At 45.7% G+C, this 20,920-nt stretch overlaps 2 protein-coding genes across 4 annotated transcripts in view; one reads left to right on the forward strand and one right to left on the reverse strand.

Moving 5' to 3' along the window:
- Lrrn4 (leucine rich repeat neuronal 4) lies at positions 1–16,418 on the forward strand. The gene is made up of 5 exons (XM_070006776.1): positions 1–86; positions 1,396–2,092; positions 4,321–4,525; positions 9,255–9,392; positions 10,674–16,418. Exons 2-5 carry the CDS (start codon positions 1,405–1,407, stop codon positions 11,860–11,862), a joined length of 2,220 nt encoding a protein of 739 aa, XP_069862877.1. The 5' UTR covers positions 1–86; positions 1,396–1,404; the 3' UTR covers positions 11,863–16,418.
- Crls1 (cardiolipin synthase 1) overlaps positions 15,512–20,920 on the reverse strand; it is an 18,323-nt gene continuing 12,914 nt past the window's right edge. For all 3 annotated transcript variants that reach the window (XM_070006777.1, XM_070006780.1, XM_070006779.1), the window contains exons 4-7: positions 19,132–19,217; positions 18,280–18,348; positions 16,304–16,395; positions 15,512–15,832 (exon numbers count right to left, since the gene is read on the reverse strand). In XM_070006777.1, the coding sequence (XP_069862878.1) occupies positions 15,745–15,832; positions 16,304–16,395; positions 18,280–18,348; positions 19,132–19,217 (335 nt within the window). In that variant the 3' untranslated portion in view covers positions 15,512–15,744. The remainder of the gene's footprint in view (positions 15,833–16,303; positions 16,396–18,279; positions 18,349–19,131; positions 19,218–20,920) is intronic.

Below are 20,920 nucleotides of genomic sequence, written 5' to 3' on the forward strand. Positions count from 1 at the left end.
GTCACTGGTTCCTGGAATATATTAAGCAAGACTGAAGACTGCGAAGGGGCTTTCAGACGGGCCACAGTCAACACGGGCAGCTGCAGGTGAGTAGGACAACATCACTGCTGGCTGTATACACTCCTGGCCTGATTTTCCCAAGATCTTTCTCATACCTCTGACCTCCAGTTAGCACACACACACACACACACACACACACACACACACACACACACACAAAAGGAGGCCCTTGTTTCGGAGCCTGGAAAGTTGTTCTGGCAGTCACGCAGAGAGCCAGGGCAGGGACAATGGGATAGCAAGCAGTTACTTCAAGCCAGGACCGACTTAGAAGTAGCTTTGCCATTTCCAAGCCACCCCATGCAGACCTGAGCTGCAATCCCCAGCTGGGGCTCACAAGCACCTCCCACCTAGCAACTCCGGTCCCTCTTTCCTACAGGGAAAGGGCTACCAGTGTGGACCCTTCTTTTGCTGGACCCGATGAAGGACCAGGAAATGCCCAAACCTTCCAACTCTCTAGGATTCCTTTCTTCTGAGCTCACTCCTCAAAAAGGGACCCCAGAACTTACTTTATGCCAAATGGCATAAAGACTCATTTATACATGGACAGTTGCATTGAGAAAGAGAACAACTGAATTTTGCTGGACATGATGGAAATGGTCCTCCATGAGCAGAGTTCTGGTGGCTCACACCTGTAATCCTAAACCACTAAGGAGGCTGAGATCTGAGAATTGAAGTCCAAAGCCAGCCTGGGCAGAAAAGTCCCTGAGTCTCTTATCTCCAATTAACCATCAAACCATAGGTTTGATTCCTCAGCACCACATAAAGGGAATAAGCTGGAAGTGGTGCTGTGGCTCAAGTGGTAAAGTGAGCAAAAAGAAGCTCAAGGACAGAGACCAGGCCCTGGGTTCAAGCCCCAGTACCAGCACACACACACACACACACACACACACACACACACACACACACACACACACACACACACACACACACAATCTTCCTCCAGTCCCACATTTTTATCCAAGCCCAGCATCTTCACCTTGCAGGCAGGCAGGTTTGTGGAACTTGACTCTTTACTGGGGAGTTACTGTAGAAGGAGGATATTCTCTCCCTGCAGAAGTCGGGTCGTGGTGGGGGGCGGGGGTGGATAAGTTAACAGAGGGGGTAACTGGGAGGTTCAGGCCATGAAGACAACGCTACGAGGAGGAAAGGCACGAAATGTCACGGTGCATATGGGTGTGTGGTTAGAGGGAAACAGCCTGGCCCAAGTCACGGCTCAACCCCCTCCCCAACCTCCCCACCTCAACCTTTCAGGGAACATCCCAAGCCTGTGTGGGGACGCGCATTTCCCTTTCGTTTGGGGTTCCCCATTCATGGGCTGCCGGCTGTCTTCCCCAGACACTCGCCATGCAGTGGACCTTGCTGCTGCTGCTGCTGCTGATACTGCCATGGCCGCACCAGACCCTGGGGCGGCCATCCCAGCAGAAGGTGCCCCTCTTCCGCCTCACTCAGCGGAATCCCGGGGACGACGGTGACAGCGATGCCACCACCGCCGCCGCCACCACCGACTCGCCCTGTAAAGGCCTCTCCCCCACCTCGGGGCCCGACGCCTTGACGCTGGCGAACCGCGGCCTGGAGCACCTGCCCGGCTGCCTGCCGCGCACGCTGCGCAGCCTGGACGGCAGCCACAACCTGTTGCGCGCCCTGAGCGCGCCCGAGCTGGGCCACCTGCCCGAGCTGCAGGAGCTGTCGCTGCGCCACAACCGCATCGCCGAGCTGCGCTGGGACGCGGGGATGATGCCCGCCGCGCTGCACACGCTGGACCTCAGCTACAACCTGCTGGCCGAGCTGCCCCCGTGCGCCGGGCCCGCGCTGCGCCGCCTCCGCGTGCTGGCGCTCGCCGGGAACCCGCTGCAGGTGCTGCGGCCCCGGGCCTTCGCCTGCTTCCCCGCGCTGCGGAGACTCAATCTCTCCTCCAGTGCGCTGGGCCGCGGCGATCAAGGGGGCATCGCCGAAGCCGCGTTCACAGGAGCCGCCGGCCAGCCCCTGGCCACCCTCGAGGTCCTGGACCTCAGCGGAACGGACCTAGAACGAGGTGAGTGGGGACGGGTCAGCCAGCCTGAGCTCAGCGCCTGGCTGTGGCGTCTTTGACGGGGATGTCTGATCACAGATGCTTATGATGCTCAAGATCTGCCAACACCTACCTCGGGTCCTTTATCTCTGTGGTCTCGAAGAAGGAGCCCATGGACACAGGAGAAGATTCATTGCGCAAACAGATAAGCAGAGCTCCTGCGAGATAAGAAGGGTCTCAAGGAAAGGCATAACTTGGGGTGCATTGTGCAGGGGTTCATAAGATGCCTCTAGGACCGAGCTATAGGACTTAAGATCAATGGACAGCCTGTGGGCTATATCAGGCCCCAGACTCAGTCAGAGGCTCTATGTAGCCTGCAAAGTTCTCCCGGTATCCTTTGGCCCCTCTGACTGGGTGCCCATTCGCAGGCACACTTCCGGGGGGGCAGGGGTCTGAGCAGCCTGTTGTACACATGCATGTCTTTCAGGGACAATAAGCTATGACAGATGCAATGCCCAGGGGCCTGCATGTGCAATTGCTCAAGGCCTTGGTGAGGTGATGTCTAGGGGCCTGCTCAAGGCCCTAATGAGGGATGTAGAACCTCTGTAGGAGGGAGCCTTTGCTCTGATTGTGTAGCCTAGTTCATAGTAATGGGCAGGTACATTGCCCTGGACGCAGCCCTGTGAAGCTCACAAAAGCTTTCACTATATCCATCCTCAGAGGCAGAAATAGTCACAAGCTCAGTTTTAATATACGAGGCACAGAAAGGTGGAAGAACTTAATGGAGGTCTTCCAGTCACTTAGCTCTTAGAGCTACCAAATCCAAACCAGTCATTCAGTGTCCAGAGCTCAAAACTGTAGCTGCCATGCTCTGCTGCATGGCTGGATAAATGCTTTGTAGTGGGGAGACAAGTCATGGCTTTGGGACCCATTAATGGGTGAACTTGGCATCAGGGGCACAAGTAATGTGAAGGTTCTGGTGATCAGAAGATGAGTTAATTGACTTTTCTACTCAGTTGGCCAAGATTGTGTCTGTGGAGGTTGAGTCACTCACACATTACACAGGAGGGAACTTAGGACAATGGTTCTCTTGTACTTTGTGTTCTGACTTTGGGTCCTGACACTGTGTATTACTTTTTTAAAAGCACTTCCTGGTCTAGCAACACTTATGCCTCCACCTACTGAGAGAAAAGAGCAAGAGCTAGAAATTCGCAGGAGAGGGGGCACATTCTCCATTTGTGGGGGGAAGGTACACAATCTGATTTCAGAAGCTCCTGCAGCCTTGCTCCCTATCCCTTCCTTAGATTCCTCAAAAGATTCTACCAGTTGGCCAGGTGCTAGTGACTCATGCCTTTAGTCCTAGCCACTCAGGAAGCTGAGCTCTGAGAATGGGGGAAGGGGAGTTTCAAAAGTGAGCCTGGACAAAAAGTCCTTGAGATTCTTATCCCCAATTAACTACCAAGAAAGCCAGAAGTGGCACTGTGGCTCAAGTGGTAGAGTGTTAGCCTTGAGCAAAGAAGCTCAGGGACAGTACCAAGGCTCTGAGTTCAAGCCCCAGAACTGGCAACAACAACAAAAAGAAAGAGTCCACAAGCCATCAGTGAAGTCTAGTTGTTTTGTGTGTGGAGTTTAGCCACAGGGTAAGGCAGCTACTGCTGGGAGAACATGTCCTGGGTAAGAGGCTAGGTCTGCCCTTTCTGAACTGTGTGGCTTTAGGTCAATCATTCTCCTCTCTGGCTTTGGCCAACTACAGGTAAAAGAAAGGAGGGAGCATGGTGGTTCAGGCCTGTAATCTTAGCTACTCGGGAAGCTGAGGTTCAAAAGCCAGCCCTGGCAGGAACATCCATGAGACTCTTATCTCCAATTAACCACCGGAAAACCAGAAGTGGTGCTGTGGCTCAAGTGGTAGAGCACTAGCCTTGAGCTGAAGAGCTCAGAGATGGCACCCAGGCCCAGAGTTCAAGACCCACAACTGACCAAAAAAAGAAAGAAAGAAAGAAAGAAAGAAAGAAAGAAAGAAAGAAAGAAAGAAAGAAAGAAAGAAAGAAAGAAAGAAAGAAAAAGAAAGAAAGGCAGGACCAATCATCCCTGAGGGACTTTTTAGCTTCAGTGGTATGCTTTTGAGATCCATAAAGCTGCTAACACTGATACTGGCCTTCTTTTAGGCTATTGCTCTGGTTGTTTCTTTAATGCTATGTTGGCCTCCTAGGTTTGTGTCTGAGTAATGGGTATATTCCCCTCCTGTGTTTTAGTTGAGTCTGGATGGATCAGAGACCTGCCAATGCTCACATCCCTCTATCTGAGGAAGATGCCCAGGCTGCGAATCCTGGAGGGAGACATTTTTAAGATGACCCCTAACCTGCGGCTGCTAGATTGTCAAAATTCCCCAGCACTTACTTCTGTCTACACACATATCTTTCAAGACACTCCTTGCCTGCAGATGCTTCTACTCCAGAAGTAAGTGTTTCTAAGGCAGGTCTTAATTGTATGTCTGGAATATTTTTGTTTTACTCCTGTTACTCTGGATTAGATTTTTATAGAACAAACCACACCTTCCATTACTCTTCCAAATCCTCTCTTCCTCACCTTCTGGGAAATTGCCTTAAGCAGGCCCACCCTACTAACAAAAAAACCTAGTAACAAACAACTCTGTTCAGTCCATAGTAACATTAAAATTCCAAGTCCCCTCCCCCTTTTTTTTTGTCAGTTGTGGGGCCTGAACTCTGGGCCTTGAGCACTGTCTCTCAGCTCTTCAGCTCAAGGCTAGTGCTCTACCGCTTGAGCCACAGCTCCACTTCTGGCTTATTCTGTTTATGTGGTACTGAGGAATCAAACCCAGGGCCTCATGCATTTAAGGCAAGCACTCTACCACTGAGCCACCTTCCCAGCCCCCCATTTTTTAAATTATCTTTAAGTAGTTGTACATAGGAGTTGCCATTTAACGAGGCAGTTTGTGAATATACTCTAGCTTGATCAGATATCACCCCTTTCAACATTCTCACCCATCCCTCCCCTACCTTCCCTCACTCTTCTTAGTTTTTGTAGGATATACATATATGGGATATTTGACTGCATTCTCCCTCTCTAAAGCCCAGGCTGAGAAATTTGCCATAGTAATAGAAATAGTGGGGACACCAGCCTTCTTTCTACCGGATCCACCCTTCCCCCCATGTTAGACAAGATTACTCTCACCCAGGGTTTGCTTAGGAAAGATGAGAGAAAGGCCTACTGAGTGTCCAGTGTATTCCCAAACTCACTCTCATGACCAGGAGCAACAATGATTTGATTGGACTTCTAACAGGAAACGTAGCATTCCTTGAATATGACCCCTTGGGGCCCACATCTGGACCCCAGGAAGCAGCCACCTCTGTCTTACTGTCAGTCCCCCGGCCAATTCCCCTCTCTTCCTGCTAGGTCCAACCAGCCTCTTACCTTCAGATTTCTCATGGGTGAGTCAAAATCCCTTGTGTCTCCCAAGTTCCAAGGGACAGCCATAGTCCTGAGGGTGATCTCCAAGACTGAGGAGGCTTCATTTGCATATAGGAAGCAGCTTCCCCCCCCTCCCTCTCCCCCACAGCCCCTATATTGTGTTTTTGGGGTAGAAATTTGGGGAACCTCCAAATCAGTCTTCACTACCAAGCCTCTTCTAACTTCTGACCACTTCTCATGGAGCTGAAAGATGGGTACCTGGCCAACAAAACCCCTTCTCAGGGTTCTTCGCTTGTCCTGCACCGAGGGCTATATATAGCAGCTCACTTAGGATGTGATCGTCCTCAGCATCTTGCTCAGTGCTCTCTGCCTTGTGTAGTCTCTGTTGAACCCGAGCCCCAAACAGTCCCATTTTGAACATCCTGTTGTTCAATAGCTTTTTCTTTGTCCATAACTCCCCCTACCCCTTTGGCCATGTGTAAAATATTAGAAATAGAAACTGCATTGAGATTTTTGAGCCAGCCAACAAAAATACTTAGTACTTGACATTTTGCAATAAGGAGAAGAGTTAGGAATATCTCCCCACCTCCACCTCCCTCCTTCCAGAGTCCAGTGAGTGTTATAAAAGCACTAGAGTCTTGCAGAAATCCACTGGATGAAGTATTGCTATTGGCAGAAAATCCCTGAGAAGTCTAGGGCAGGTCTTGCCAGTTATGTTTTACTAAATGCTGTTACTAAAGATGGAATTTGTGTTTTAAAAATGATCAAGTTATGCAAAGCAAACCAGAGCCATTAATTTATTCTTCCCTTTATAGTTATCTGCTGAGTACACAATGTTTTGAGGGAAAAGTGCTTTTGGATCTCTGCCTCTGACTTCTTTGAGCTTGATTTAAAAAAAAAAAAATAAGGGCTGGGAAGGTGGCTCAGTGGTAGAGCGCTTGCCTTGCATGCATGAGGCCCTGGGTTCAATTCCTCAGCACCACATAAGCAGAAAAAGCCGGAAGTGGTGCTGTGGCTCAATGGTAGAGCACTAGCCTTGAGCTGAAGAGCTGAGGGACAGCGCCCAGGCTCAGAGTTCAAGCCCCACCATCGACAAAAAAAAATTACCTACAAAAAAATATCCAAAAACTAGCCTGGCTAGTGGCTCACACCTATAGCCCTAGCCACTTAAGAGGCTGAGACCTGAGGATGTAGTTCAAGGCTAGTCTAAGCAGAAAAGCCTATGAGTCTCTATCTCCAATTAACCAGCAAAATATGCTGGACTAGAGGCATAGCTTAGGGGTAGAGCTCTAGCTGTGAGCAAGAAATACGGGTGAACATGCAGAGCCCTGAGTTCAAGTGCTGTTATAAACCAAAAAAAAAAAAACTATATGAGGTGTCAGAATCCAAACATGACATTTCGTTTCTCACAAGGGAAAGGGGGATGGTATGTGTAGAGTACTTAACTCTGTTTTTAGCATATAGCAGGAGTCAAACAGAACTAGTGATCATGGCTATAGTGGTGATGGTAGTGGATGACAATCATAATGAGGAAGTTAATGATGGTAAAATAATGATGGTGGTGATGTGGATGCTAATGGTGATGATGATGGTGGTGGTGGAGATGATGACATGGACTCCACTTTCTTCAAAGAGCTCACTGTTCAGTAAAGGCAGCAGACATCTGCCAATGATCATGATCCACTGTGATCAATAGCAGAGGTACACGCAGCTAGACATAATGACCCAACAGATTGGATCAGAGAGGCTTCTTTGGGAAGAACACAATTGAACCATAGCTCTGAAGGTAAATCCAAGCTTATCCACGTGGGCATATCTCAAGTTTCAATATAAATGGTCCACATACACTGGATACTGGTGGCTCACGCCTGTAATCCTAGCTACTCAGGTGACTGAGATCTGAGGATTGAACTTTAAAGCCAGCCCAGGGAGAAAAGTACTATCTCCAATGAATACCAAAAAAAAAAAAAAAAAAAAAAAAAAAAAGCCAGAAGTGGATCTATGGCTCAAATGGTAGAGCACCATCCTTGAGCAAAAAAGTAAAGGGAAAGCACTCAGGCTCTGAGTTCAAGCCCTAGTGCTAGAACAAAAGAAACAAACAAACAAAGTGAATAACTGGCCCCCACACATGGAACTAGTGTTCCAGAGAGGCCGGTGGCGCCTGCGCACACGCCAGTAGCAATAGAGCAGCTCTAGTTGCCTGGGTGTTATTTCCTTCCTCGCCGAGAACATTTGCATCTGCCCCATGAGGGAACAGGCTTGCAGGCAGATGGAGGAAAGCCATGGCTAGAAGAGACAGGAAAAGTAAAGTGTAGCTTCTGCTGTACATGATGAGTTCTCAGTGTGTGAATCTGTCTGAATCTGAGAAAGTCAAGAAACGCAGGGAATGGAGAGAGTTGTGGCCAAACATTTTATGGGACTCTAGAGAAGAAAGAGGAGACAGCCAGGAAAGGACCTGCTACTGCAGAGTGTCGACCATTAAAAAAAAAAGGCCACGATAATCCACCCCATCCTTATGGGCACACTCTTCTGCATTGTGACTGAAGCTCCCTCTCATCAAAATGTGCTGGGTACAAGCCAGTGGGATATTAGTAAATGCGATGTAGGCAGACACTAGAAAGTACATAGGCACTGGGGCTTACCCTCTCTTGCTGTTGGAGCCCCACTCCCATGTGAGGTTTAGGCTGGTCTCCCAGCTGGTGCACGAAAAAAGGTCCTGGTGCACACTCAGTTAATGCTCTGTCTACATCAAGCCATTCAGAGCCAGAAAGCTAACCTAGAGAAGCATGGGAAAGAAAATAAAGTACTTAATATCTTCAACTGCTAAGTTTTGGTGTTCTGTATTTTGCAAGAGCTAATTGATGCATGTGAGTATAGTATCTTCCAAATGTCTGGGGTTGTGTGCCAGCAGCGAGGGTCCAACTAGAATAGCACACATCCAGCAAAGCTGGATGCAGTGTAGCCCAGTGGAAGAATGCTTGCCTCGCTAGATGGGACTCTGGATTCGATCCCCAGTAGTGGTCTGTAAAATCAACATCTACTTTTGTGAAGACATTTACATTTATAAATACCTTCTTCATCATGGAATGTTTTTGAAATAACTGGTCGTTACAGGGTACTATCCTTATGTGACAGGAAGGCTAATACTTACTAAATTGAGTGGCAAAAGAAAGAGGTCTGGAAGTAACAGTGGCAGTGTGCTAGCGTTGAGCACAAAGAGGCTCAGGGACAGTGTCCAGGCCCTGAGTTCAAGCCCCACAACCAATGGAAGGAAGGAAGGAAGGAAGGAAGGAAGGAAGGAAGGAAGGAAGGAAGGAAGGAAGGAAGGAAGGAATTGATGCAGGGAGGGAGGGAGGGAGGGAGGGAAAAGAAAGGTCCCAGGATATGGGAGTTTTAGCCAAATCAATATCCTTTCTTTTTTTTCTTTTTTCTTTTTTTTTTTTTTGTCCAGTTGTGGGGCCTGAACTCTGGGCCTGGACACTGTCCCTCAGCTCTTCAGCTCAAGGCTAGCACTCTACCACTTGAGCCACAGCGCCACTTCTGGCTTTTTTCTTTTTGCTTATGTGGTGCTGAGGAATCGAACCCAGGGCCTCATGCATGCAAGGCAAGTGCTCTACCACTGAGCCACCTTCCCAGCCCCCAAATCAATATCCTTTCATCTATAATGAAATGTATTTCCCATGATGCCACCATGCCTCTCTAGAACATTATTAACTGAATTATAAAAGTTTGATGGTGGATTCTTTTTGTGTTTCAGCTGTAACTTGAGTTCCTTTCCTCCTTGGACGGTGAATTCCTCCCAGGGTCTATCTGTCAGCCTCTTTGGCAACCCTCTCATTTGCAGTTGTGAGCTGTCCTGGCTCCTCATGGATGCAAACAGAACTTTCCTAAGCAGGTAACAAATTTACAAAGTGGATGGCTGAGGGGGTGAAGGTTAACCTTGGAAAGGTGAATTGTCTGAGCTTGTACCTTGCTCACAGAACATGCTGGACATTTGTTAGACAGGATATCCCTCATGGAAGCATGGGACATGAAAAAAATTATTTTCTTTTCTTTTTTGCCAGTCCTGGGGCTTAAACGCAGGGCCTAGGCACTGTCCCTGAGAGCCTCTCTGTGCTCAAGGCTAGCACTCTACCATGTGAGCCACAGTGCCACTTCTGACTTTTTTTGTTTATGTGGTGCTGAGGAATCAAACCCAGGGTTGCATGGTAGGTAAGCACTCTACACCAAGCCATATTCCAAGCCCCCCCCCCAAATTCTGATGAAGGCAATTAGCTGGAAGAGGGGTGTGAGGGGAGGCACGTGTGTCTGTCTGTCTGTCTGTCTAGTGGAAGAGCCACATGCAGGCTATCATAGGAAAAGATAGATCTGGGGTGCTTGGAGTGCTGTCTGTCATGAACGCACAGACCAGCTCCACCAGCTAATCACTTCTCTTTACATGTCAACCCTTCCATCGTGAAGGGCTTTTCACCTCTTACCCAAGCTTACCTGAGATGTGATGCTCAGGCTTCATTCCCACATCTCACTTTGCTTCTCAAGGCAAGCTCCCTGTTCCTTTGCAGACAGAGGCCTCATAGACTACTAAAGAAGAGATGGAAAGCTCTGGTTAGAGCTAGAGAGGCTGGCTTCACTCTACTTAGTACGGTTGACCTGGCTGCATTACACAGCTTCTCTGTATTTCTTCTTTGTCTATAAAATGGGAGATAACAAAAACTGTTTTGTAAGGTTGGACACATTATATTGGCTGTTGCAGTGAAGTATGAAGAAATCATGCCTGGCACATGATAATGGCCCAGAGATAGTAGCTAATGGTAGTGTGACTGTTACCATCAGTTCTCCTTGTCAGGAGGCAGACAGGAGAGAACGAAACAGTAGCCTATCCTTAGACTATCTTTAGATGTGGACGCCCCAGGTTTAGGCCCTGCCATTTGCTAGCCTTGGTATCTTGGGCTGTCAGTTTCATTTTGTAGACTTCAGTTTTCTTCTTCTTCACTCCATGAGGGTAAGGTCAGGAACTTCCTCCAAAGGCTTCCTGAGAGTCAGGAAGATGTTGAGTATGTGTTAGATGGTGCCTGGCAGAGCCATGACAATAGGACTTGGCAGAAGAGGACACCCACCTTGAACATTGTCCAGCCCCAAAGCCAGAGATCCTCTAACTGGTTGGTTTCCCCCCTAGGGCTGCAGACACTGTGTGCACCCCAGCTGTGGGATTTGAAAGTCCCTTCTCAGCTCCTGTGTCCCTCTCCCAACTGCCTGGTATGTGCAAGTCCAGCCAAAGCACCACCCCCCTGGCTTCCACCCTTCATCCCTTCCACAGCTCAGCCTACATATCTTCAACACAGGGTCTCTCCACTGAGCAGAGCATAGACCGCTCTGTTCAGCCCACAGGAGGTCAGCAGAGTGTCACCAAGGCCCTGTCCCACACTGTGGCTCCCCTCACACAAGCTTCGTGGATGCTCAGGAATGCTGGGAAAGGGACCACCCCATCCACTACCAACTCCACAGCAAGCGACAGCAATGGGAATGTTCCACCCAGAGCTGCCAGCACCGCAGGGTCGGAGCGTGCAGAGCATGCTGACAGGCTCAGCCTTGAGCCTCGTACCTCGCCTGCCTCTCTGCCTCTGACCAGCAAACACCGTGATCCATTCCCTACCTCAGGGAAGTCCACAAGCACATCTCAGCCTCACCAGAGGACACAGGGTCCTCATCTGAGTACTCAGGAGGTTGAGATTCCAGTCTTCCTGTTGGATGATGACTATGAGGAAGAGGAGGGGAGCAAGGAAGAGCTGAGAGCCGCTCACCAGAACGTTCTTTGCGATTACCATCCCTGCAAGCATCTGCAGACCCCGTGTGCAGAGCTGCAGAGGCGCTCCCGGTGCCTCTGCCCTGGCCTCAGCAGGGAAGACACCATCCCAGACCCTCCGAAGCTACAGGCCGTGTTGGAGATGACAGACTCATCAGCCCTCATCCACTGGTGTGCCCCCAATTCAGTGGTCCTTGGATACCAGATCCACTACTCTGCAGAAGGCATGGCAGAGAACCATTCGGTGGTGGACATCTATGCCACCGCCAGGCAACACCCCCTGTATGGGCTCTCACCAGGTACCACGTACCATGTGTGCGTGCTGGCCGCCAATCGGGCAGGCCTGAGTCCACTGCCAGCCTCGGGCTGGAGGAGGCCATGTACCACCTTCACCACCAGGCCCAGCTCCATGGGCATCTTCGCTGGCCTGTGTGCCACCAGCGGCCTGCTTCTGGTCAGCACCCTGGTGCTAGCCCTGTGTCTCTGCCGACAATGCCACAAACTCAACAGGCAAAACTCCGACACACCACTGGTGGCCTTCAAAAACCACCAGTTTTTTTGAGCTACTAGGGATGTAGTTCAGTGGTAGAACACTTACCTAGCGAAGCATGAAGCCCTGGGTTGATCTTTGGCAACCAGACTAAACAACAAACCACTGAACTCCCAGACCATCAGTGAGCCCAGCTCCCTTCTAGTGGAACTGGATCTGCATGCAGAAAGGAAGCTAGAGGATCCCAAACTGGCCCCCCTCACCTCTAATTCCCCCAAAGCCAGTAGGTTGAGGGCACAGGTGAAGCCATGCTGCTTCTCTGGCCAAGGAACATTTTCTTTCTCTTTTCTTTTTCTTTTGTTGGTCATGGGGCTTGAACTTGGGGCCTGGGTGCTGTACCTGAGCAATTTTTGCCCAAGACTAGTGCTCTACCACTTTGAGCCATAGTGCCACTTCTGGCCTTCTGGTGGTTAACTGGAGATAAGTGTCTCATGGGCTTTCCTGCCCAGCTGGCTTGGAACCATAATCATCAGATCTCAGCCTCCTGAGTAGCTAGGATTTACCAAGTGTGAGCTGCCAGTGCCCAGCTCAGCCTTCTCTTCAACTTCACCGTTCCAGAAACCTGATGGTGAGTACCAGACACTCCTGTTGGCTCCTGGCACTCTGATCATCTTTTGAAGCAGTTGGTGCCCCTTGGGATCGAATAGAATAATCTAGAAGTAGATGATAAACAGAGCATTAACAATCCAAGCTCTTCCCCGATGTGGGAAGTGATAACTTTCTTTTCTCGTCTTATAGCCAAGTTCTTTTATGGTCAAGCTCTAGCCTTAGTATGTTCTGGGGCAACCAGTGGTTTTCCTTGGGCCTTCTGGGTTTATTACTTGCATTTCACAATATGGCACAACACGGACTCAGCTTTACACTTAAAACAGATCTTCTGAGAATACTTGTGACACAGGAAATGGCTGTTTTGTTTAAACATCAGCACCTATTTTACTTCATCTGACAAAGGTACTACATAATGAGTACTTTTTTTTCTTAAGGAAGCCTAACAAACTCACAGCAGGAACTTTAAAACAAAAATTTTTGATTATTTTTAATTAGGGTGAAAGGCAAAAAGAGAACTTCAGGGTCTAGCCAGAAGTCAGAGCATCTTGGCTTGGGGTTCCAACACCTTCATAAGTCTATAAAATTGCAATTGGAGCTATATTTCTAGATTTCAAATGTTCTACTTAGGATTTGTTAATTTTCCCGTGGCTATTAAAAAACTGACCATAAACTAAGAGGCTTCAAACGACAGAAACTTCTTACACCACCTCAGGCCAGAAGCCTGAAATCAAGACTAATCAGCAAGGCTAGTGCCTCTCACAGGCTGAGGGAGAGTTGAATGTGTGCATACCCCTTTCCTAGCTTCTGATGCTTGGTGGCAATCCTTGGAGCATCTTGGCTTGCAGACATGACCCCTACTTACACCTCAGCCGTCTCTTGGCATTTCTTCCAAAGGTCCCATTCATGGAAGCTAGCTAGGTTCACACGTACCATTTTGGGATGATATAATTCAACCTACAACAGCACTGATTTGTATCCTAAGGATGTCAAGTTTGAATCCCAGGTATCTTGTTTCCAAACCACACTGCAGCATGAACATCGTGCTGCAGCATGAACACTGTATATGAACCAGCATAGCCAAGTTTGGCATGAAGACTGAGCAATACTTTTAGACATTTGAGGTTTTTTTTTTTGGGGGGGGGAGGTGATGGTGGGGCTTGAACTCAGGGCTTGGGCACTGTCTCTGAGCTCTTTGGCTCAAGTCTGGCGCTCTACCATTTTAAGCCACTGGAAGTGCCACTTCCAGTTTTTTGAGTAGTTAATTGAAGAGTCTATGGTGACTTTTCTACTCTGGCTGGCTTCGAACATTCCCCAGATCTCAGCCTCCTGAGTAGCTAGGATTACAAGCGTGAGCCACTGGCACCTGGCACATTTGATGCTTTGAAGACTTTTCAAAATTCTAGTCCTAAGTACATCACAGAGACTTGGATGAGGCAATTTAAAGGATCTGTTTCTGCTTGAAATTACTAAAATCCCAAAATGCGATGAATTAGTGCTAAATCCTCATACAGATATTAGATGATACCAAATGTTTCACCTCACCGAGTCTGCACACACTGGAATCATGTATCATGTCTTGAGTCTATATGCACAAATGTACATTTGAACATGTCCAATTTAACATAGTTTCAGTATGTTTTATACACTAGCAGAATTTGTGTTGCGTAACAATTCAGTATTCAAGACTTGGACCATTTACCACAGTCAGACTGCCTTGCAGGCACAACCCATATGTCCCTCCAGATGGTATCAACACTAAGTCATACATAACAAAGCACAAAGTTCTAACTTTCCCCTTGACTACTCCCAAGTCTTCCTCATTTTTCTTCTTTTTTTTTGCCAGTCCTGGGGCTTGAACTTAGGGCCTGTGCGCTGCCCCTGAGCTACTTTGTGCTCAAGGTTAGTGCTCTATAACTTGAGCTACAATGCAACTTCCAGCTTTCTAAGTAGTTTATTGGAGATAAGTTTTATAGATTTTCCTGTTTTGAGACACAATCCTCAAATCTCAGCCTCCCAAGTAGCTGCTTCTATAGGCATAAGCAACCAACACCCTGCTCCAATCTTCCCTTTTAAAACATTTTCATGGGCTCATACTTCACTAGTGCAGACTCCCTGAGCGTACCCTCCTGGATGGCTCAGCAGCAGGCTCTGGCCTTTAGTGCCTCCAGCTGAGCGTGCACATTCTCTCACTGAGCGTGCACATTCTCTCAGAGGGGAGAGGGAGGGCAAAATCTCACTGTTTGATTCTGCACTCCACTTGGGATAAACCAGACAATGGGCAGCAAAGTTGCTACTGCTAAGAGGAGCTATGAAGCTCTACCTGTATCTCCCTCTACCCAAATAGGAGGGACAGCAGTGTCTTCTAAGTTGGACGATCCTAAACCAATTACTTTTACAATGTAAGTGCAAGTGATGCACTTGAATGGATGTCATGAAACAAAGAAGAGCAGATAAACATGCAACACAGAACCCAAGTTGAAAAAATTTTTTCTAGCTTTTATTCCTTAACATCTTAACAAAAGAATATTGCCCAAAGTTTAAAAAACCTTTGAAAAATATACAGTTTTGTATTATTTACACAACATATGGGTACAGGTTTCAAAATCATAAACATTGCTACCTTAGAAACACAGTGGGAAGGCGAGATGTAACTCACTGCCTTTCAGATGCAGAGTGATAAATATGTTCTCACATTTCAACTGCCTTTGTTCTTATCCTGATAAATTATAGGGTACCTGAGAGGTTGGAAGACTAATGATGAACTCAAACACCTTCGATCTTGTTTGATCGTATTTTCAGATTTAAAACTTACTACATTTTAAATCTCTTTACAACTTCATAAAGTAAAGCTAAGCTAGCTTTATTCTCATTATTCTAGATGATCTAATGTGAACCACATGAACTATGCCTGTGTCTACAGACCTAAAACTCAAAACACTCAAACATATAATGAAGTCGTGTAAGATAATATATTCCCACTGCTTTGAAAACAGAAATTCCACTTCTTCAGTCTCCATGCTGATTTCTTTAAAAAAAAAAAACAAACAAACACATAAAACAGGCAGACAATAATTGGAATAAGTCAATTATAAATTATTCAAGAAAACTAAGATTAAAAATTCTAAATTACAGTTTTATTTGTATTTAAAAATACACTGGAAATTCTGCACATGCCCATGATCAAGCTTATTTTCAATGTACACTACTTCAATTTTGATGACATGGTTTGTTCTGACAAGTCCCTTTTCAAGCTGAACACCAAAACAGGGTAACTCCTGTAGATTTCCACTGGGGCTGCTGCCGATGATGTACACTGCTTCCTTGCTGATGCTGGTGGGTGGATTTTCATGTGCCTTTTATCACCTGAACAGTTTTCCGACCATAATGATAGTAGCTGTAACCAGATGCAGCTGTGGTAAAAGCTGTACAGCACCTTTTATGAAAGGAAACAAACAGGATTTGGTTGTCAAACTAAAAGCTTTAACTATGGAACCATAATGTAAATAAAATCATATATAAGGGCTAGGATATAGCTCAGTGGCAAAGCAAATATCCTGGGTTCAATCCCCAGTACCAAAAGAGGTAAAAGAACAAACAAAAATCTTACATAAGTCAGGCACTGGTGGCTAATGCTTGTAATCTGAGTTACTCAGGAGGCTGAGCTCTAAGGATTGTGGTTCAAAGCCAGCCCAGGCAGGAAAAGTCTGTGAGACTCTTATCTCCAACAAACTTCAACAAACTTCCAAAAAGTCGGAAGTAGAGCTGTGGCTCAAGTGGTAGAATAATCTACCTTGAATAAAAAAGCTCAGGAACAGCATCTATGTCCTGAGTTCAAGCCCCAGGATAGGTACAGAAAATAAAAATCCATCTGATTGACATGTTCAAAGTAATTTATTTAGCTTACCACAATATCTGAAGATAAATGCTGTCAGCATAATTGAAAACTGGAGCTGCCAAAGAAGCTGCCACCAAGATTAACTGAACTGCTGTATTTACCTTAAAAAAAAAAAAAAAAAGAAGTGAATGTCAGTGCCAAGTGGATCCTGTTTTAAGATGTACTCTTAGAATGCAATAGCCATGCCAAAGCAGTCAACGTTCCCGGGTGAGGACACCAAGGGTCAGCCTCACCCACAGACCCACCTGTGCACACAGCTGTCCTTCACAGTGAGGATAACGACAGCTAGCAGAAATACTACTACCTTGAGTTTCCACAGCAGTTCAATAATACTGCAAAATTCTTTTCCTGGTGCCTTATCCAAAGCTCCTTTTTTACTTGTCTACCTGTCAAGTCCTATGAGTTAAAAAACTGAAATACAGCTGGGTGCTGGTGGCTCACGCCTGTAATACTAGCTACTCAGGAGGCTGAGATCTGAGGATCACAGTTCCAAAGCCAGCCCAGGAAAGTCCATGAGGCTCTTATCTCCAATTAACCACCAGATCATCAGAAATGGTGCTAATAGCCCAAAGTAGTAGAGCATTAGCTTTGAAAAAAAGCTCAGGGACAGTTCCAGACCCTGAGTTCAAGCTCCACAAATGACCAAAAGAAAAAAAAAAAAAAAAACCCACCTGAAAAACACTAGGCACCCAATGGCTCAAGCAAGCCTCTAATTCTAGCTACTTGGAAGGTGGAGATCAAGGGTAATAGGTTCAAGGCTAGCTGGAAAATAAAAGTTCATAAGATTCTATCTTACTCAATGTCCAGGCACAGTGGTTTGTGCCTGTCATCCCTAAGTAAGATGCTCATCGCCCAGGAGGGCATAAAGTAAGACCCCACTGCAAAAATAAGCCCCAAGTTCAATTCCTACTTAGTACGGGGACCATGGGGATGGTAGTATTAGGAAGGTCATCTCCAAAATGTATTACATCTTTGAAGCCTCTGGAGATAATGAGCAGGATTCCCTACCCCTAAAAGACAGCACTGATTAGAGAAAACAGAAGTAGATCCGGTCTAGTTCCGGTGTAAGAACACCATCCACAGATCATGAGAAGCATGCTGTGGAAGTTTGTGAATATGCAACAGTGGGTGATGTGTGTAAAGAAGCACCTTAGTTCACAACCAAATTAACAAGGATCCATCCCACTGTATTTTTGAAAGTACATGATACATTTTGTCTGGAGGATTTCCTACAAGAATGAGAATTCATTTGGTGCATTTTCTACTTTCTATGGAGTGCTACACCCAAACTGCTGTGCTTAATACAAGTCACATGAAGCCAAAGCGGCTCCTATGTAAAACACAGAGAGGCCTACTCCTACAAAAGCAACAATTCCTCTGCTCCACAGATGTTCAGCCTCTCCCATCTGTTAAATGTGTCATAAGGGCCAAGTCAAAAGGGTGACTTAGCAACTACACCAAGACTTCTGAGGAAAGGAATACAGATTAAGAGGCATTTATAGTATCCCTTTATGAGCAAAATATTTTGTGTACAGTTGTTATATCCTGAAAGACTCAAGGAAGCAGAATGAACAACTTAAGAACAATACTTGTTTATTAGGAAATAAAACTCTCCAACCCCCTTTTGCAGGAAAGCCAATCTTTGTATGAAACAACTTTATAATTACTTGGTATTTTTACTGTAGGGAGGGAGAGAGGAAACTCCTTATGCAATTGCATTTCAACTCCCATCTACTTTTCTGGACCTATTATCTAATTGAAGGCTTAAACTCTCAGACCACTAACACAAGGCAAAATGTTGTATTTAGGGTCCAAAAACAAAAGGACAAGAGACTTGGGTTAGAGTTGTCTGCCTAACCCAATATCTATCCTCTCCAGTCAATGTCTTTAAATTTGTCTTAGTTTCAATACTCTTCTCTACAAGTTTTACACTCATTATAAAAAATCCACAAAGGAATAACTGGAACATTGCATGTGTCTCTTACCTTGCTGATGAACGTTGGTTTTAACCTAGCAGTAGCATAACAAGGATTGAAATACTTAGCTAGTGTTCTCTGGCAAAAAGACAAGAGAACGAGAGAGTTTCAATTTATTGTTCAAGTTTAAAACAAACACTGCTATCTATAGATGTAACAGCTGCTGAATATTTACCATATATGCCTGGCCGTTTACATGCATCTTCCTTATATTAAATGAGTGGTATTGACATTCTTTTCAAATCATACATAGGCTATTGAAAATAAGTCTTTACAATTTATAATTTTTTCATTCCTCCATTACCCATAAAATTCTAATAGCTATCAAAAAGTTTGCTTAACCACATATCTTTTATTAAATAAATTCAATGAAACTTCTTTACCTCTTATTTCTTTCATAGTTTTATTTTTTACTGGACTGGAAAGCAATAGTGGTTACCATGTGATGCTTAGGCACTCAAAATGTTCACAGAACCAATGAAAGGGTGTTATCAGCAAACCACTCACGCTCACACCCCATGGATTTTAAAAACCAGCTCTCAATCCATCAGAGGCTAGAGGTTAGTAAGACAGCAATAGGGCTTGGGGCTCTGCGAAACACCTCCAAAGATGGCATAAGTCCTTTTAATATTGCTTCTAAGTCCTTTTAATATTGACTAGTCACATGTTCACTAAATAACTATCTCAGTGCAATTCAGTCAGCAGGGTATAAAATTTCTGGCTATAAAACTCCTGTTAAGAAATCAGTAATAACTGCCATGAATTATTCTTGCAAGATAAATAGCATATAGTATAACAGATCTTTAACTTTTTTTTAAGTTGCGAGTAATGCAAAAAGAATATTTTCTGAAACAAACTCACGGGTGTTGGAAGAGTTCGGTATCTGACATAAAAAACAGCAGCGATCAACATTACATCTCTTGAAATTATCATATAAGTAAGTGGAACTGAAAATCAAATACAAAAAAAATGTAATGAGGACTTTGAAAATTATAGACATATTTCTATAACAAAACCTTATTTTAGTTTTACCACAAACTGATGTTTTTCATAATGAAAATTTATTTATTGATTTAGTATCCCTCTGCAGTAAGAACCAGTGTGTGTGTGTGTGTGTGTGTGTGTGTGTGTGTGTGTGTGTGTGTGTGTGTGTGTGTGTGTGTGTGTGTGTGTGTGTGTGTGTGTGTGTGTGTGTGTGTGTGTGTGTGTGTGTGTGTGTGTGTGTGTGTGTGTGTGTGTGTGTGTGTGTGTGTGTGTCTTAGAGCTGGAACTCATGGCCTGGGCACTGTCCTACTGTCCTTGAATCAAGGCCAGCTCTCTACCATTTAAGCCAGAAGAGCTCCACTTTGTTTGCTTGTTTTTTGTTTTGTAAAGGGGGATGGGGGAAGAGCTAGTTTATTGAAGTATCTCATACACATTCCTGTCTGAGATGGCTTTGAACTGGATTACGGATGTGAGCTACCAGTGTCCAGCTTCATAGTCTTTTTTAAAATGAAAGTTAAGTACAGACTGAGCTTTAGAATGACAATCCTTGTTTGCCTCCTTTGTTGCTTTCCCTAGACCTTGCTCCCATCTTCTCCCTTGTTACTTTCTCATCATCTTTGTGAGTTGGGAGAAATGTTCACCATACTCATGAGGGAAAAATGGAAAGAGATGATAAGGAAAGAAGATTTAAAGACATAAAACAGAAGAGTCTTGGGAGCTTAAATACCTACATCTGCATTTTACACTACAAGAAGTACATTTGTTGTATGTATTATCTGTACAGAAACAGATCTATTTCTGTCCCTGTCTAACCAGTTCCTCCCTCAGCATCCAGTATTCTCCACCTTGCCCAGGCATTTGATGAATTCAACTTCTCAATAGTTTTCCTATAGGCTGAGTATCTCTTATCCAAAGTATTTAGGACAGAGTTCAATGTTTTTCAGATATTGGAATATTTGCACTGACTTGGCACATTTGACTTTACCAGTTGAGAAACCCTAACCAAATGTTCCATATATCCAAGTCTGAGGATATTCCTGTCATTGCAGGGTGCCCCTCATAGGACTATATCCTTCTCTACTAAAGGAAGTTCTACCCACAAACCTGTACCTTTTGTAAGAAAAAAAAAAAATGGGTTCCTTTTTGCTAGGCAGGAGCTTTCCCTACCACTTGAGCCAGCCTGGTTCACCCTCCAAGCCACACTTCTCACTGTAGCTGGGATGAATGACATGTGCTACCACATCCAGTTTTTCCTGCTGAGATGAGATCTTCTGACCTTTTTTTGCTGGGGGTTGCATGGAACTCTGATTCTCCCAAGTCCAGCCTGAGGAACTGGGTTAGGCATGTGCTACCATGCCCAGCCATTAGTTGAAATGGAGCCTGGTGAATGCTTGGCCATACATAGGAGCTCAGCTAAGAATTTGCTGCTGGTGGTGTTCTGGGGCTTGGATTCAGTGCTTCATGTTCTCACTTGGCTTGTTTGCTTCTAATTGGCCTCTACCAAGTAAGCCATGCCTCCAGCCCCTGCTGCACATTTGCAAATGGAGTGTCTTAAACTTTTCTCCCTAGGCTGGCTTCAAACCACTGTTGATATTAGACTCCTTAGCAGCTAGGATTACAGGTATGATCAACAGGCACCCCTCTGAAAAACATTTTTAAAAAGCCA

This window comes from Dipodomys merriami, unplaced genomic scaffold, assembly GCF_024711535.1.
Source record: "Dipodomys merriami isolate MVZ:Mamm:240054 unplaced genomic scaffold, mDipMer1.0.p SCAF_7, whole genome shotgun sequence".
Classification (NCBI taxonomy): Eukaryota; Metazoa; Chordata; class Mammalia; order Rodentia; family Heteromyidae; genus Dipodomys; species Dipodomys merriami.

Excerpts from the sequence above, each read along its gene's own strand:
- Lrrn4 (XM_070006776.1), top strand. The coding sequence starts at position 1,405 with ATGCAGTGGACCTTGCTGCTGCTGCTGCTGCTGATACTGCCATGGCCG. Across the intron at positions 4,526-9,254 it reads CAGATGCTTCTACTCCAGAA|CTGTAACTTGAGTTCCTTTC; the intron begins GTAAGTGTTTCT and ends TTTGTGTTTCAG. Across the intron at positions 9,393-10,673 it reads AACAGAACTTTCCTAAGCAG|GGCTGCAGACACTGTGTGCA; the intron begins GTAACAAATTTA and ends TTTCCCCCCTAG.